The sequence below is a fragment of the Armigeres subalbatus genome, chromosome 3 (genome assembly GCF_024139115.2).
Source record: "Armigeres subalbatus isolate Guangzhou_Male chromosome 3, GZ_Asu_2, whole genome shotgun sequence".
NCBI lineage: Eukaryota > Metazoa > Arthropoda > Insecta > Diptera > Culicidae > Armigeres > Armigeres subalbatus.
In genome coordinates, this window is record NC_085141.1 from 227,081,678 (window position 1) to 227,099,329 (window position 17,652).

General features: G+C 42.5%; 1 protein-coding gene across 1 annotated transcript; it reads right to left on the bottom strand.

The window, feature by feature from the left end:
- Positions 1 to 7,169: 7,169 nt before the first annotated feature.
- On the bottom strand, positions 7,170 to 8,597 carry LOC134226302 (uncharacterized). Its single transcript, XM_062706990.1, has 3 exons — positions 8,372 to 8,597; positions 8,158 to 8,309; positions 7,170 to 7,701 (listed from the first exon to the last, which is right to left on the bottom strand). Exons 1-3 carry the CDS (start codon positions 8,531 to 8,533, stop codon positions 7,581 to 7,583), a joined length of 435 nt encoding a protein of 144 aa, XP_062562974.1. The 5' UTR covers positions 8,534 to 8,597; the 3' UTR covers positions 7,170 to 7,580.
- Between the last annotated feature and the right edge of the window lie 9,055 nt (positions 8,598 to 17,652).

Consider the following 17,652-nt stretch of genomic DNA (forward strand, 5'->3'; position numbering starts at 1 on the left):
TCACTATCCCCGGTGGTTTCTTCTTCCGGGAACCACGAATCTAGTATATGCTCACCAACGAGCCGCAATTTTTCTGCCCTTAACGAATGGCGCACTTCACCGCTCACATTTCTGGCACGGGTTTGGATTGTTCCCTTCTGATCCTGGTTCCAGCGATGACAACCGGTTTTATGGGGTGCGCTCTCAGTGTGTGGGAGCGTGCACGACAGTTATGATTTACTGTGGCTTGATAGTGACGGGTGCAGTGTTGATCGGGGAATTGGGGTGTTCAGGTGGATAAGGGTATCGATATTTATATTTATATTATTTCAATTTCAATTATTATTTTAGGTGCAGTTCAATTTATGCTTAGTTCTAATTTTAATTTCTTAAGTTAAATTACCATAATGAAGTGGAATAATTAATTATATACAAAAATAATATTGACGTAAAATGAAACCGAAATAAGAGGCTACACTCGTTGTTTGAGATCAAGTTGTGAGGCCACCAGGCCCGAAATATATACCGCAGGCATCTTTTGATGAAGACCTGCAGCCGTTGAATGTTCTCCGCTAATAAACACCATGTTTCACTAGCGTATAACAGCACAGATTTCACGTTAGAGTTGAAAATTCGTATTTTGGTGTGTTCACTTATCTGCCTGTTTTTTCAGATATTTCTTAAACTCGCAAAGGCAGCCCTTACTTCCTTGATCTGTGCGCCTATGTCGATCTTGGTACCGTCGTCTGACACCATTTGGCTACCAAGATATTGGAAGCTTTCAACATTCTTCACTGGTTGGCCGGCTACTGTGAAACTGGAAAAGGTCACCGTGTTTACATCCAACGATTTGGTTTTGTTTACGTTGATGACTAAGCCTGCCGAAGAAGAACTCTTGGAAAGGTCGTTGAGCTTACTCTGCATATCAGAGCGCCGTTGAGCGAGGAATGCAACATCATCAGCCAATTCGAAGTCGTTTAGGTGCTTCATGGTTATAGGCCATAGCCATGTTATAGCCATGACAGCTCAAGGTTTGGTTCACGGTCAATCGCACCTATCAGAATCTCGTCGATTACGATGAGGAACAGTAACGGTGATAGAATACGTCCTTGCCTCACACCAGCTACGACCCGAATAGGGTCTTTTTTTTTTCTTCCTAAACAATGGAGGGGGAATCTGCTCAACAGACATCCTGGGTTGGCCAGGAAGTGCGGGGTTAGGGATCACCGAGGGAGGCAGGACTACATCCCCGACCTGCTAAACCGTTTCCATTGCCGCCAAGCCCATAGTCCTTTCGGTACAACCAGAAAGTAATGCTTCAAAGAGGGGCCAGTGCACAACGCACCCTCGAGGTTAGCTGCGTGTCCTTGCAGCACCGAACATCGTAACTGGCTTTTTTAGAAGAACACCATGGTATCGTGCCATCGCGTTGCCGGCTTTCCAGGTGGCCTTACCACGCCCTATGTCCTCGGAAGGTGGGAAGGGTCGAATTCGCGCCTGCTTCCCTCTGCACGACTGGTATCAAAAATGATGATGCCGCGTGCACCCCAAATTGACCTTTCTGCGATAGGGCCTAATCGCCAGCACACAGAGGGACTTGCCTACGCCTGCCCCAGCCTTGACGAGGACCCCTTTCCGTCCTCGGGCTCGGAACCCGCCCGGTTGACCGACGCCGCGAAAGCGACGATACCATGTTGTTCTTCGCGCGGCCACTTGTTCGGTAAAAGGATCGAGTTCGACCACAGAGCATGACCACCGGTATGACCCATTAAGCCGACTCCGATCCTTTGGACCACCTCTTATTTGCGCCTGAACTAGCCATCCTTGAGTCCACGCGCCACCTTCTGTGTAGCTCCGAGACGATTTGGGCGATAGCCGATAAAACGGCGTTCCAGCCAACTTCATCTTTACACATCCTCCAAACTAGGTTGTCCGGGGTAGTGTCCAGACCACATGTGGCAAGCATGTGGTCACGCATTGCGCGAAAACGAGAGCACACGAACAACACGTGTTCCGCCGTTTCCTCTAAACCTGCGCACACCAAACACTCGGGCGAAGCCGAGCAAGCCAGCTGCGTTACCTGCACTGTGATTTTGCAGCACGCTTAAACGCCGGGCACATCGAACCCCCCATGGGGTGCTTGCTGTTCACAGCTTTGCTGGAACAAATCAAACAATTGGGAGGGTTCGTGCAGCATTGTGCCTTATGTCCCTCCAATCCGCAGCGTCGGCAGAGATTGCTTCTGTCAGGGCCTTTGCAGTCCCATTGCTTGTGCCCCGGTTCCAGGCACTTGAAGCAAACTTCGGGTTGCTCGTATATGCGCACAGGGCATACCGACCATCCCACTTTGACGCTCCCTAACTTGACTATCTTGGAAGCGTCCGCTGCAGATAGCCGAACCAACCCAAGTAACAATTTTCATGCCTGTTAGATTTATTTAATTCTTATAGCGGATTTATGAAAGCAGTCACCATGGCTAGTTGCTATGATTTATTGGCGATCTTATTGCTATCAATAAACCTCTAATAAATCAGCTCGAAAAGCTTCAAACGCCAAATGCCGACTGGTCTTGTTAGCAGCTCTACAGTTGTAACGAAGAGCATGATAAGTTCAATTTTCAAAGCTTAATCAAAGCCATAATTTTGGGTCGTAATGTGGTCAAATGAATAATCCCAATAAGAATATTTACATTGCAAAGGGTTTATAACGGTGTTTAATAAGAGCAACATTTTTCTGATCGAAATCTATGATGGCCATATTGGAAATGGAGAGCCATCTTCAAGGCAGTGAAATTTATCACTGGAATTTATGATTAGACGGTATTTTCGCCGCAAAAGACACGTTTTTGGTAAAGGATATAAAAAACAAACATATTTGGGTGTAATATTAATTAATTTAGTGAAGATTTACGTTATTGATGTTATAATAATTTTAAATTCATTGCCCAAAACTATACTATTCTGCGGGCGCGTAGTGCTTAATCTCATTTTTACACTAGCTTTCACCATGAAATCGAGCGCGCACCTCATTTCCATAAAAGTACATTGAAAAAAAAAAACTTTGAAAAAATATTATTTTGTAATCATCCTCATCATGATTTTCATCAACACTTTAGTTTGTTATTATTTGTTTGCAAGATTTTGTTTCTCTTTTTTCAAAGCAAATTTTTGACAGCTGCCGCAGCCAAATTCCCTTTTTTGCGGGCGGCTTGAAACGGATTTTTATATACTCTTATAAGAGGTTTATAGTGGTAATCTAGAGAGGGCCTTTTGCACATATCTTACTCTTATAATGGTCATCAGAAGGTAATCATGTAGTAATGGGTTTTATTGTCAGTTCTTGTAATTCGATCTTAAAAACTATTCCTAGAGCGGAATAAAACTTGAAATGTTACTTGGGCAATGCTACCTGCGTCCCTGCCGGACCTTTCCGTAGCCGAACGGCTGCGGTGGGCGTCTCCACTGTCGCCGCAGTGCCGTGACGAGCTCTTCGACTTTGGTGATCTCGTCCAGGTCTTTAACCCTTAGATTCACCTCCGTCGTGAGTGCCCTCACCTTGACCGTCTCGCCTAGGACTTCCTCCGCCAACTTCTTGTAGGCGGCGCCCTTTTGCGAGACGCCCCGCTTCAGCTCGAGGATCATCTCGCCCATCCGGGTACGTCTTATTCGACGTACGTCGGCGCCGAGTTCACCGAGCTTGACATCACTCCTCATCGCCTTCAAAACATCCGAGTACTTAGCCTCGTCCGCCGTGATAACTAGGGCATCGCTCCTGGAGCGATTGGCGCCTACCCTAGACTTCTTGCTACCCTCATTCACCTGGGCCTTCTTTTCGGCCCTTGACGTCTTCGGTTTCCTCTTGTTCTTGACCAGGGTCCAGGAGGCGTCATCCCCCTCTATTTCCCTGGTCTGGTGCGGCTGAGAGCTTCCAGCCTGCCGTAACCCCTTGCCACCGTCTTTCCTGAGTGGACGGACCTTTTCAGGTCCTTCCTCCCCCGGTTTTGGAGGTACCTGGCTGGGGTTCAGCTTCCCAGCCCCACTACCCTTGTTCGGGGTAGTAACCCTCCGCGTTTTGGAGCGGCCCCCAGGGAGCTCATCCCCTGGAGACTGTCTCCCCCGTTTTTGTGTCTGCTCCGTGGGAGCAGTCACCCCCGACGTACCCGCAAATACTTGAGCCTCAGTCTGGGTAGACTTTGGCACCACCGTTTTCGCTGGCACGCCTTCGGTCGATTCGACCTTGCCCGAGTCAGCGAATCCTTGGGCCTCAGTCTGGGTAGACCTCGACTCCACCGATTTCACGGGTTTACACTTGGCCGTCCCGACCGCCCTCTCCAGCTTGGCGACCAGCATCGACTTTCGAAGTTTCTGCAAGCTCCTCTTGAGGTCCTTGCTGATATTATGCTTCGATGACGCAAAGTCGATGATGGCGTCCAGCTGTTCCGTCGCCACCTCGAAGGCCGAAAGCCCATCGCGCTTGCGGTTCATCGCCTCCACAAGCCATGGGCCGTCAATAACCCCTACCGGCGTTTTTCTAGCCGAGAGGAAGGTTGAGTGACCCACGCTGGCGCTGCGCACTGAGCTGCTGACTATTGCCTCTGGCCTCCTAGGCGGAGACCTGAACAACCCACCTCTTGCGAAGGGGTTGTCGCCTACACTACTACCACTAATTGAAGAATTGACTTGGTTTTCCATTTTGGTCCCACGAGTAGCTCGGGAAAAGAGGTCCACCACGCCAGAGCCCAGCATGACGCGGTAAGGGACAATTACTGTGGAGGGTGCCCAGGTACCCCACAGGCTCCGTTAGAGGCCTAGCTGAGAATTCGTTGACCTGCTCCAGAATGATACGGAGCGTGACAATATGGTCCACACAGAATCTTCCGGCACGGAATCCGGACTGCTTTCGCTGGAGAGTCGCGTCGATCTTCTCCTGAATCCGGGCTAGGATAATTTTGCATAGAACTTTGAGAACCGTACACAGCAACATAATGCCTCGCCAGTTATCGCATACAGTTAGGTCACCATTTTCGGCCACCTTCACTAAGATACCTTGCCTCCAGTAGACCGGGAAAGTTGCGGTGCCCAGATATTACGAAATTAATGATGCAGTAGTTGAGCGGATGTCATGGGGTCAGCTTTGAGCATCTCGGCTGATATGCGATCGACCCCTGGGGCTTTATTCGATTTCATGCATTGGATGGCTGTTTGAATCTCTAGCAGTGATGGAGCATCGGTATCGACGCGTGTTATACGTCGGATCTTAGGCAGATTATGCCGAGGTGGTGGTGGTCTGGCTGGCACTTGAAAAAGCTGTTCGTTTCAGCTGGTCAGTTGAGTCGGTTAATAACTGATCATTCGCGTATTTCACAGGCATCTTTGCTTTCATCTTCGCCCTGCTTAAGCGTCGTGAGATATCATAGATTAGGCAAATATTCTCGGTTGCTGCGGCTCTCTCTCTCCTTCGTCGGCCACAGAATCTGCCCACGCTCGCTTGTTCCGTCGCCATGAGCGTTTTGCTTCCTTCTCAAGAGTCGAGTATCGTTCACGGGCTAAGACTTTGGCTCCTCTGGTTTTTGATCGCTCTATCGCGGCTTTGGCTTTTCTCCGCTTCTCTATCTTCCTCCAGGTCCCATCGTTGATCCATTGTTTTCTCGCTGGTGGCGATGAAGGGATTCTTAATGGCGGTCCATTGTTCTTCCACGCTACCACCTTCCGGAATATCAGCAGCACGCGACTTCAGTTCTTTAACGAAGGACCGTTTCACCGTGGTATTGGCTAATGCAGATGTGGTCGATTTGATTTTCTGTAAAGCAGTCACGGGAGACCCACGTGACCTTGTGAACCGGTCGATGAGGAAAGAGCGATCCCCCGATCATTATGTTGATATTACCACAGAATTCTGCAAACAGCCCTCTGTTTTTGCTCATTTCTACGAGACCGTGGCGCCTAAACAGATCTTGATATCACCCTTCGGGATTGAGTTGACTGTAGAAGTTCTATTTGTCTTGCAGATCGGTAGCATCGGTTGGCGCATAACATTGGATTACAGTGAGGTTTCGGACCCTTGTTCTAAATCTGGCAACGATTATCCTTTCACTTATAGGTTCCCACTTCATAAGCGCAGAGTGTGCTTGAGCGCTTAGTAGGAACCCAACTTCGCGATGCCGGTCCGTGAAAAGGCCAAAAAGGATAAATACAGAGATTTTACTTTCGATACAGGCAACTGATCATTGTATCTATCATCCCTGGTTATGGTCAACTTTTGGGTTCAACCGTCGGATTTGAAAAAAGGTAGAGGGTTGTATTAAAGATACGACCGCAAATTGAACGTAGAATTGCTTATAGTGCGATAGTGGATGCGAAATTTGATCAACATTTTATGCATGTTCGTTCATGCCGGATGGCTAATAGCCGAAATGAAATTTACTGTTAAAGGGCAAATTTAACATTGGGCGGCCAAATTGAATATTTTTAAATGACGTAAATTTAAAAGACGTAAACCAACGTCAAAAATCGTCAACATCAGTATTGGGAAAAGCTCAAAATCTCAAAACTCATAAACGAATCAAATCACTCGTGAGTTGAAACGGTTGAAAAGCACCCAACTCAGCACCTAAAAAATCATATGGCTGTGTTGAATCATCCATTTGAATCATCGTAGGTTTACTTTTGTTTTCCTTCGTAAAATAACAGTAAATTAACGTTCAACACATAGTATTATGGATACTCTTGCGTGTGTAAACAATAATTGGCCCCCAAATTGATTATAAACAGCGAAATTATTTTTGGGAGCTTAGTGAAATGATCCATTTTAGCATGGAAAACTCAGACGTGATGCATTATTTTAAAATCGCAAACGAGTTGGTTCGCGCGGGAGCGCTTAATGATCGAGTTTTATGAATGATTTTACCAACACTGGTCAACATTTTATTTGTGTCTGAAGGCTATTGAGAATTTGTAATTCGTCTTCTCTGACTGAAAGTAACACCATGAGATTTTTTTTCAAACATAGTAATTAACCGAGAATACAGAGGTACGAACATAGGTTACGATTGCGTTGCGTTTGACACATTTCCCATGAGAAAGCTGTCAAACGCAACGCAAACGTGTCCTATGTGCGGGGCTCTTAAGAAAACGTATGAACCGATTGATTACCCTCAGTTCTATTAAAAAAAACATAAAATTAAAACAATGTTTTGTGAATTATGATATGCGTTTTATTATAATACACAAAAATTATTCTTAAATCAACCTTTATAAGATAATTTATCCTTATTGTTCTATTTTTGACTAGATTTTATTCTGTTGGAAAGTTAATTATGTTTTTTTCCAAACTTGACTAAGATTTTTGTGCTAACTAATTTATTCATTCATAAAAAGCATAACAAATGGCTGAAAAATAATTATATTATCAAAAAAATCAACCAACTCTCGTTACCACAGACGTATCTCGGCTGAAAACAAGACGAATAAAAAAGTTTCGTGATGAATTATTCACACCATTTGAAAATGATTCAGGAAAATTACGACTCTTATAAAACATTATTGGGTGACGTTCACTATTTTTCGAACCTATTATATGTGGTTCATATTATTTTGTGTCTTTCACCGGTATAAGGTGAGTTGTTCTTTCAGATCGTTTTCATTCAAGTTGGATCCAAGCTCAAATCGTTCACTTTGTTCCTTCAACAACTCGAAAATTGCTGATAGCTGCGCTTTCTCAATCCTAGGGAAAAAGTGAAAAATTGGAAACATTTCATTACAAACGGATAGATAATTGTAAAAATGAGACTGAGATTTCAGTAAACGTTGTAGAAAGACGTAAATTATTCTGCTGAAAATTAGCTGTCTTACTAACTTTCTTATTACTGAAGATGACCTTTGATATTTATTGAGTTACAGCGTGTAGAATGGCAAAATGATGCTTATTTTTTCATATAAGAGGTTTGTTGGCGAATTTTCAGCAAAATAATTCACGTGTGATTAATATCTAAGTCATTTTCAAAATGAACTATACTTTACAATTTATTAGACTAAGAAAACTTGTAAATTTGAATGAAAACGATTTAATGTATGCATGCAGCATCCAGCATTGCCGATAACTGTTGTTCAGTACTTACGCAATGGTAAATCGTGAAAGTTTAAAATTTGTTTAGATAATCTACATATTTTCAAAACTTACTCCTTCTCATACTGCCGCTGCTCATCGGTCAGCTGTTGTTCCAAGCATTTCAGTTTCGCTGACTTCAATTGCCGGACGGATTCAATCTTAAGGTTTTCATTCTCAGAATCATTTTCGTCACTGTCTGGCCCTCCATCGGTGGACAGTGTATTCTAAAATGATTGTTTTGATTTAGAATAGTACACGGTGACCTTGAGAATGGCGTTGAATTTACCTGCGATTTGTTATCCGTCTGCTCGGTGATACCATTCGAGAATCGTGTCACTATTCCGAGATAGAGTGTTAGTAAAACCACTGCTACCGAAGTGGCGACGCTGAAAATATAGAACGCCGAGAGGTTGCTGAAATATATGACCAAGTTTTCCAGGTAATTCATAGTGATATTTTGTGGATAAGATCCATGCCAAACAATACTGAATGTGACAGAAATGTAAATTTCTTATTGGAAATCTGAAGTATGTTTGTGCGAGTTAGATAGACTTTAACGCTGTATAATGCACGCACACTAATATCTCGTTGTCATACATAAAAGAGTACTGCATGTTGACGTAGTTTGACAGTACACAGAGCTTATTTACAACTTAGACTCTGGCTCGGTTTCTGGTGAAGCTTTCGGTAAAATTGTTTCGTCAATCAATTGGCATTTTAGCAGAGATCTAAAGAAAATAGCTTGGTTTAGCGTGCTGAGTTGAAAATACATATTACCACAAATGTAAAACTAACCTAGATATTAGCGAAAGAGAGCGTAATGAAAGAGAGTCTCACACGGAACCGCGAAACAACTCACTTTACGGTTCCTTTCACTCAAATCCGTCCTTGCGTGGAAGAAGCCAAAAATAAGTAAAATGCGAAAAAATCCGGTGAATACTTTGCCTTTACTCCCGTGTTGAATTTTCACCCACTATGAAGTTTCACCAACTCAAATTTATGTTATTTTCACTCACTCGAGACTATGGTGAAAACAACTCAAATTTGGCTTCTTCCACGGAACAGCATACGTTGGGTCGATGCAGCTCTCTTTGTTTATAATATCATTCATAAGAGGGAGTGAGAAAACTACCTAATATTGAGTTTAAAATTTGAACTTCGTACTCAAAGTTGAGTTCTTTAAACTTTTTTTTAAGGTTCTTTATTTTTTCTGTGCATATTTGTAGTACAGGGTAGGACTTTTTTATACTTTGTGATTAACAAATAATTTTGATTTAAAATTTTTATTGGTGAAAAAACTTTACATAATTATTTAATACTAGCAGACCCGACGAACTTTGTTTTGCCTAAAATTGATTTATGCTCTGATTAGATCTCGAGTTATGAAGAAATAGGTATTTCATTTGTATGGGAGCCCCCCTTTCCAAAGCAGAATTATTCGAGCGACTCACGTTTTACTGCTAAGAAATTATATTAGTTAGACATCCTTAGATACTACCAAAATGGGTCCGCACTTGTGGGAGTGAACTCTTTTACTATCGTTCAGATACTAGGCAACTAAACTTGTAGCTAATATCTTAGCACATAGGTTCTCAGGGGGAAGGCTGACTGACTGATCTTCGATGGATCGCTTTAGTTCCAATTTGATTATGCATTGATTGATTGCATCGGTTACCGGGTTTTTCTCGACCATTATTCGCTTGCACCTCTCATCAAACCAATCATTTCGTTGGCGTCGCTTTGCAGTGTTCCTGGGCTGTTGTAGTTAGTTTCATGGATATTCTTCAACGCAAATGCTGACGACGTCAACCCGTTGGCAACTCTTATCCGATCGTCCAGTTTTTGGCGGAACTGTTCAGCAACCCATTAACTGCCAAGCGTTGGATGTTGAAAAGATTCGTTCTGTTTTTTGTTTAGTGGATTCGTAATGCTGGATAGTCGCGTCTGAGTATTAGCAAATTCCAGGTAGTTATCCGAGTCAATGTTCGGGCCTCTGTACTAATAACGTCTGAGAAATGCCGTCCGTCGATTAGCACGTTGTCTATCTGTGAGAAAGATTCAACACTCAGCAACAAGTATATTTGCGTATTTTCTTATGTATGGGATAGAGGTACTGCCATTCTTCTAGTAGCAGCAAATGTCCCAATTCGCCAGTCGTTATCGATGATAGTGGAATGAAGTATAAATGACAGGATGAAAAAAACTTTCTCTACCGATCTGCGCGTTTGTCTCCGATGACCATCTTTACATCGTGCTATATGCATCCTCCGTAGGACTCATCAAGGCGTTGGGACATAGATATTGATCAAACTGTAATGAAAAGTTTAGCCTTTCATCACTCGCTTGACAACTTTCATGATCATTTTTCAAGGCTCTCATAGATGCGTAAAATTTATCTGCAGTACAACAAAATGTTTCACATCAATGAGAGCCTTGGAAAATTATCACGAAAGTTGACATTTTATTGCAAGGCACAATATCACTTGCTATCAAAGCATTCACCGCCACAATCTACCACGTGGCGGCTTAATTTTCAAAAATATCAAAGTAGCTTTTTTCTGGTGGTATGGTATGTTTTTCTTAGGCGACCTTCTGGCGCGATTAAAAATAAGCGGAAGAGTAGATTTCATTATGAGCGGCGCAATATTGAAAGTTTTAGAACTTCTCCACTGGTTGCCCGGCTACCGTAAAGTTGCGGAGGGATACTTCGTGTTGACATCCAACGATTTGGTCTTGTTGACGTTGATGGTGAGACCCGCCGTAGAGGAGCGTTCGGCCAGGTCGTTCAGCTTACTCTGCATATCAGAGCGCCGTTGCGCTGGTAGAGCTAAATCATCGGCCAAATCGAAGTCGTTTAGATGATCCATATTAATAGGCTTAAGAATTGCGGTTCCACAAAGTTTCACACACGACTAAACCTGCCAAATAGTAACATAGGAATAGTAAACAGAGAAAAGTCGAAGAGTTGCCACAAAACTATGCGACGCGACCGCCTCCGCCGTCGCGAAATCACTGCATGCTACTGTGTGGTACTTTATTGTCGTGTCTGTCTGGAAGCATCAATGCAATGCAATCATACATGCAGCAGCTAATCCGTGACAGAGCCGCGGTGAGAGATAGTCGAAGTCGCCCAGCCAGGCAGGAGAACCTTTTATATCATTTAACAACATAATATATCGTTATTCGCAAACTATCTCTCAGTTACGCATATTACCATTAGCGTTACAAAGTTTCAACTCGCATGTGCGAGATATTATGTTCAGGTATTATAATATTAGCACGTTCTAACTATTTAGAAACGCATTTGATTGATCAACCGATTTCTAGATAAGTTATTGTGGGAAAACCTAAACAATAGCAACAAATCAGTGATGCGTATGAACTGTCCAAATGAATTTCTATTGCGGTGAAAAATTGAAGTTAATTAAAAGTTCAATAAATCGCACTGAGCCTTGGCAGGAAAAACAAACGTGCAATAGCAATAGTTTCGAGGTCTGAATAACGTCAGCATTGTTGATTGCTTTAGCTGTGTACAGTGGGGCGTGTCTTCGGTTGTGGATCTAGTTGCGTTTTTCGCTGATAATTTTTTTTTCAAGTCAATATTATGCAGTGAGAAAACAAAGCTAGAATTGCTATTTAAAAGTGAGAGTTAGGAATAAAAGTCATGTTCGGAATTTGAGTTAAAACGGCCAAAGCAATAGAGGTAATAAACTATAGAGGACGATTGTCGCTGCGGTTCCCTATGTTGTCGTTCCCAAACCTATCTGTCAAAACGTACTGATTCTCTTTCGTTGACATTTAGTGCCCTATATCTTCGCCAACAAAAGATGTTTCGCCAGTGACGACAGCGACAATCTTCCTCTATAGTTTATTACCTCTATTGTAAAAGCCTTCAGAGACAAACAAAAATGACTTTCAACAGTACAATGGGAAAAAAATCTTGTAACATGGCTAAATGAGGATATTTGGAGACATCGAGGTGAATATTATAATCTGTATTCACGTTGTTCATATTATTAATATTTTGTTATTCCATTAACAAATAAATAACTGATAGCTCGACTAATAGAGTAAACAGTAACACGGATAATTTTGATAGCCCTTACTTTGTACCGTTAAATGCACAAAACCGATCCATTAAAAAATGAAAAACGATCCGTAAATAACATCGAATGTTCCATAAAACGCTACCATAAATCCATAACATAGTTCAGGAGTATCCATAAAGTATAATTTTAAGATCCATAACTAATCTAAAATTTAGCAATTAATTGAAAATAAGTACCGTTAAACATGATCAAGAAAAATAATATCATTCCTGCTATTTTTCCATGAACGTATGACAAATTATCCATAAATTCATTTGATTCGTATTTTCAAGGGACTTTTATACTGAAGTGCTTAAGTGTACGCACACTTAATTTTTATCACCAAACTCGGTTAAGGTACCCTGGGGCAACACTATGGGGAAAGTGGTGGCCAAAAATAGAAAAATTGACTTGCTTTGAATGACGTGTCTTGTATACCGTTTGATAGCCAGATAGTTCAAACCTAGATTCCCAAAATTTCAGCCCTCTGTGATGAAAACTCATTGCGCCACAGACATCAGACTTAGGAAAATTGTGAAAATTGTAGAAAAAATGCATTTCAATCAAATGCAATTTGTTCAGCGAATAACTGTCCAATTTTGAAGATTAATACAAAGATAATAAGCAAGGCCGAGGTGTCTCAAAAGACCACCACCACAGTTTAGTTTGGGGTCTATACTATCTGCACAACAAAAATCCAACATTTTCAAATCATGAATTTGTTTTCGGCTTTAACGCTAACAACGTGTATTTATATTGTGCAGTAGTTATTTAATCGAAAAGAAATCTGAAAAGAATTGTTTATGATAATAATCGTATTACTTTTTTAACCAAAAGAATCTCAAATAGTCAAGATTGCTTTTTTAAATATTTATTACATATTTCCTACAGGATGGAAATTTAAAAGTGAAAAGTTACGAAAGATTTAAAAGCCAAATAAGTTCATTGAAAAATAGTAGTTTGTGCAACTAGTTGCAAAAAGATGATTTTTTCAGCACGAGTTGTACGTTTATCCAACGAGGCTTGCCGAGTTGGATAAATACTACGAGTGCTGAAAAAATCGAGTTTTGCAACGAGTTGCACACGCTATTTTTTGCAATGACGAAAAAAGGGGTTTAATATAATAAATCTATACCAAAATTGTACAATCGAATTTACTCCACATGATCATTCATGCGAATACATTATGTTGCGGCAGAGAACAATAAGATTCCATCTTATCTGCCAAATTGCATAGCTTGAAAAGCTATGAAGCGATGGATGCAATTGCCTTTGGAAAATTGTGATGTTATGTCCAACAAACCATTTCATTTATTACGAGACACTTAGAGTACACTATTTAAACACTCACCCACACTAATTCAGCTAAAAGTAGTCATGTAACTACTGTCCCTATGTAGGTTTTTCATTATAGCACCCAAATCAGTGCTGTAATGAATATTATGCAACCCATTTGAGTTGCATAATGGTCATTAAAGCACCCATTCTGTTGGTATGGAAAAGTAGGCCGTTTTATCACTCAAATGACAACTGTAAACCAGTTATTATGATCAGGAATTGCAAAAAATAAATTTTTCAATTCCTGAATTACTTTCCAAAGTTTTGGACATCGGCGAAGAACTTATTGTTAGATTTCGTAATATTTTAATAGTAATCAATTGCCAAGATCCGTTCAATCTTAAAAAAACTGATGACTGTTATATAGAAACATATCGGCGGTATATTAATTTGTATAATTGATATAAAATTCCAGCAACAGTGCATAAAGTACTCGCTCACGCTGGAGGCATAAGCATAATAATCCATTCGTCGGCTCCTCTTGGCATGAAGAAGCAGCAGAGTGCCAACCTAAACCTAAACTACTAACTAAACTACTAAAAAATGTCGTACCCATCATGCTAGGAAAAGGTCACGAGTTGATAATCTACATGACGTATTTATTCGAGCTATTAACTTATCTGATACTTTGATAAGTTTAAGGTCTAGGTAGTAGAATACGAAAGAAGGTATCACTTGAATATCCAGGTTTTGTAAAATCACTTTTAGTATTCGAAGATCTTGCCAGCTCTGAAAATTTAAACGCTGAAGGCAATGTACTAGACGAATAATATTATAATCAGTTATAATCAAGGCTAATTTTGTTTTTTTTTCGCGCGCAGCTACCATACTCAGTGGTAATCAATTGAATGAATTTATGAAGAAGTAAACTGAGTAAGTCATTCTATGTTTTGAATAATCGAAACACGAATGTCAAAAGTCGGAGTGAATGTGAATATTTTATGCTCTGGTTTGAACCATTTTAAAATCAGTCGAAATTACCATCTCTTTGGCAGGAAATGAACCTAAAAGGCTTTGGGTTCTCTACTAAATATTATCTTCGCTTGACGTTCTTCCGGCATACGAACAACGTGACCAGCCCACCGTAGTCTGCCGTGTTGTATAACCTTAATAATATCCTGCCCTTTATACACCTGGTACAATTCGTGATTCATGCGACGCCGCCAGATACCGTTCTCCTGTTTACCGCCGAGTATTGTCCGCAGCACCTAACGCTCAAACACTCCGAGAGCTCTCCGATCAGCCACCTTTAACGTCCATGTCTCATGGCCGTATAAAGCCACCGGAAGAATCAGAGTAGTATACAGCGCGAGTTTTGTTTTCGTTTGCAGACTACGGGACTTAAGCTGGTTACGAAGTCCGTAATAAGCCCTATTTGCAGCTGCAATACGCCTTTTCACCTCGCGGGTAACATCATTATCGCACGTCACTAATGTTCCAAGATACACAAATTCTTTTACCACTTCAAATTTTTCACCATCCAGCACCATTTCGCTACCACCACCACTAATGAACCCACGTTGATTGCCAGCGATCATGTACTTCGTTTTGCTGGTATTGATCGTGAGTCCAATCCTCGCTGTCTCCCTCTTAAAAGGCACAAAAGCGTCTTCCACGGCACGGCGATCAATTCCGATAATATCGATATCGTCCGCAAATCCCAGGAGCACATGCGATTTTGTGATAATGGTACCGCTTCTTTGCACACCAGCTCTTCTAATCGCTCCCTCGAGCGCAATATTGAACAGTAGATTCGAGAGTGCATCACCCTGCTTTAATCCATCTAAGGTAACAAATGACGTCGATATTTCATCCGCAACCCTTACACTTGATTTCGATTATTCCAACGTTATATGAATCAGCCGTATCAGTTTCGCCGGAAAACCATGTTCAAGCATAATTTGCCATAATTCATTCCGTTTCACTGAATCGTACGCCGCCTTGTAATCAATAAACAGATGATGTGTCTGCACGTTGTACTCCCGGAATTTATCAAGGATTTGCCTCAGGGTAAAGATTTGATCCGTCGTTGATCGGCCCTCACGAAAACCTGCTTGGTATTCGCTGACGAAGGACTCTTCAAGCGGTCTCAATCTGTTAAACAGAATACGGGACATAATTTTGTACGCCGAATTAAGAAGTGTTATTCCTCTGTAATTGGCGCACTCCAGTCTGTGCCCTTTCTTGAAGAGAGGGCAAATAAGACCGTCCAACCAGCTAGCAGGCATTTCCTCGTCTTCCCATATTTTCGACATAATATGGTGCAGAACTTCATAAAGCTGCTCACTGCCATGTTTGAGAAGTTCAGCCGGGAGCTGGTCCTTCCCCGCAGCCTTATTGTTTTTCAGCTCTTTAACAGCTTTTTTAACCTCATTTAGTGTAGGTGACTCCACAGCTTGTCCATCGTCGCTAATATTTATTCTGTTCACCGATGCACCGTCACTTCCTCCATTCAATAAAGTCTTGAAGTGTTGCTTCCACCTGGCAGCCACTTCAGTTTTATCTGTCAGCAAATTCCCTTGTTGGTCGTTGCACATGACGGGAGACGGCGCTGACTTTCTCCGCGCGCCATTGACAGACTCATAAAACCTCCGCATATCGTTCTGCTCCATTTTTTCCTGCGCCTCACTAATAACTTGTTCTTCGTACTCTTTTTTCTTCCTGCGGTGGGTTCGTTTTTCGGCTGCTCTTGCTTTGGGTGTCTCCAAGTGTGCTTTCGGATGTTCTTTCGTGCAAAGTAGGTGCTACTGATGGCCATCCCTCTGGCAGCAGCAAAATTTACTAGCCGTAGGCCGTTGTCATTGGTAGCGGAGTGAAGGCTCTCCCTACCGATTATGGGACGGAAAAAGTCCTCTCTACCGACCTGAGCGTTAGCGTCTCCGATAACAATTTTCACGTCATGCTTTGGGCACTCTCCATAGGCTTTATCAAGACATTCATAAAACGTGTCCTTCACGTCGTCGGATTTATCGTTTGTCGGTGCGTACACGTTGATTAGGCTGTAATTGAAGAATTTGCCCCGTATCCTCAACACACAGATTCGTTCGCTAATGGGTTTCCACCGCATCACTCGCTTCATCTGCTTGCCCATCACTACGAAACCAACTCCATGGTCTGCTTTTTCACCGCCGCTGTGATAGATGTTATACTTGAATGCAGTGTTTGTCGTGGGGTCCACGGCTCGGAATTCACGTTCAACGGATCTGGGCCATCGGACTTCTTGAATAACGGCCACGTTCACTCCAACCTTCTGCAGTTCGCGAGCCAGAAGGCTCACTCGTCCAGGTTCATTTAGGGTCCTGACATTCCAGGTACCGAGTTTCCAATTATAGTCATTATTTCGTTGCCGAGTCGGTTGCCAAAAATAACGTTCTATCTCCATTTTTCGTGGTATTTGAGAGGCTTCAGTAAGCTACCTTACCGGGGTCGCGTTACCTACATCGCGATGATGGGGCTACCACCTTAGGTATAGCTGACGCGATACAGCATTTCGTTAATCAGCCGCTGGGTACCAGGCAGACGCTGTTTGAGCCGCACCTCCTGGTGAACAGACGCTCGAGGCGTACCTTCTCACTCTAGCTGATGTCAGAAGGACAACAGTGCCCAGGCTGCACTACCAGCTAAGTACACAACCCTTAGCTGGCGGTCTTTTGTCATCGGACGACCCGTGGAAGCGTGAGATAGGGACTTGTGGGGACCAGAGCTCTGTTGGACGCTCCTTCCTTGATGTCAACCCACCATTTTGCAGCCCTAAGCCCTGAACGGCTAATATTCTTGCCTATTGTTGAACGCCCATAATGGAACGTACACACGGACAAGCAGTTTGACCAACAATGACTCCACCTCTCGTTTATTCAAACATCCATCAAGCTTAACCAACAGCGGCACGAACAATCAATTTATTCGACCAACAATATCACACACGAGCGACCGAAGCGCCAACTAGAGCACAAACCATCAAAAAATATATGGGGGTTTGTGCAACTTCACTACAAATGTTCGGCGAACCTTGACTCCGCCCCCGACAATTCAAACCAAAATCAAACAGTTTTAATTTATTCCAACCGAGCCGCCAACTGTCAAATGGTTGTTCGAACAACTTCACACACGTTCAAATAAAGCAGCAACCGAAGCGTTTTCT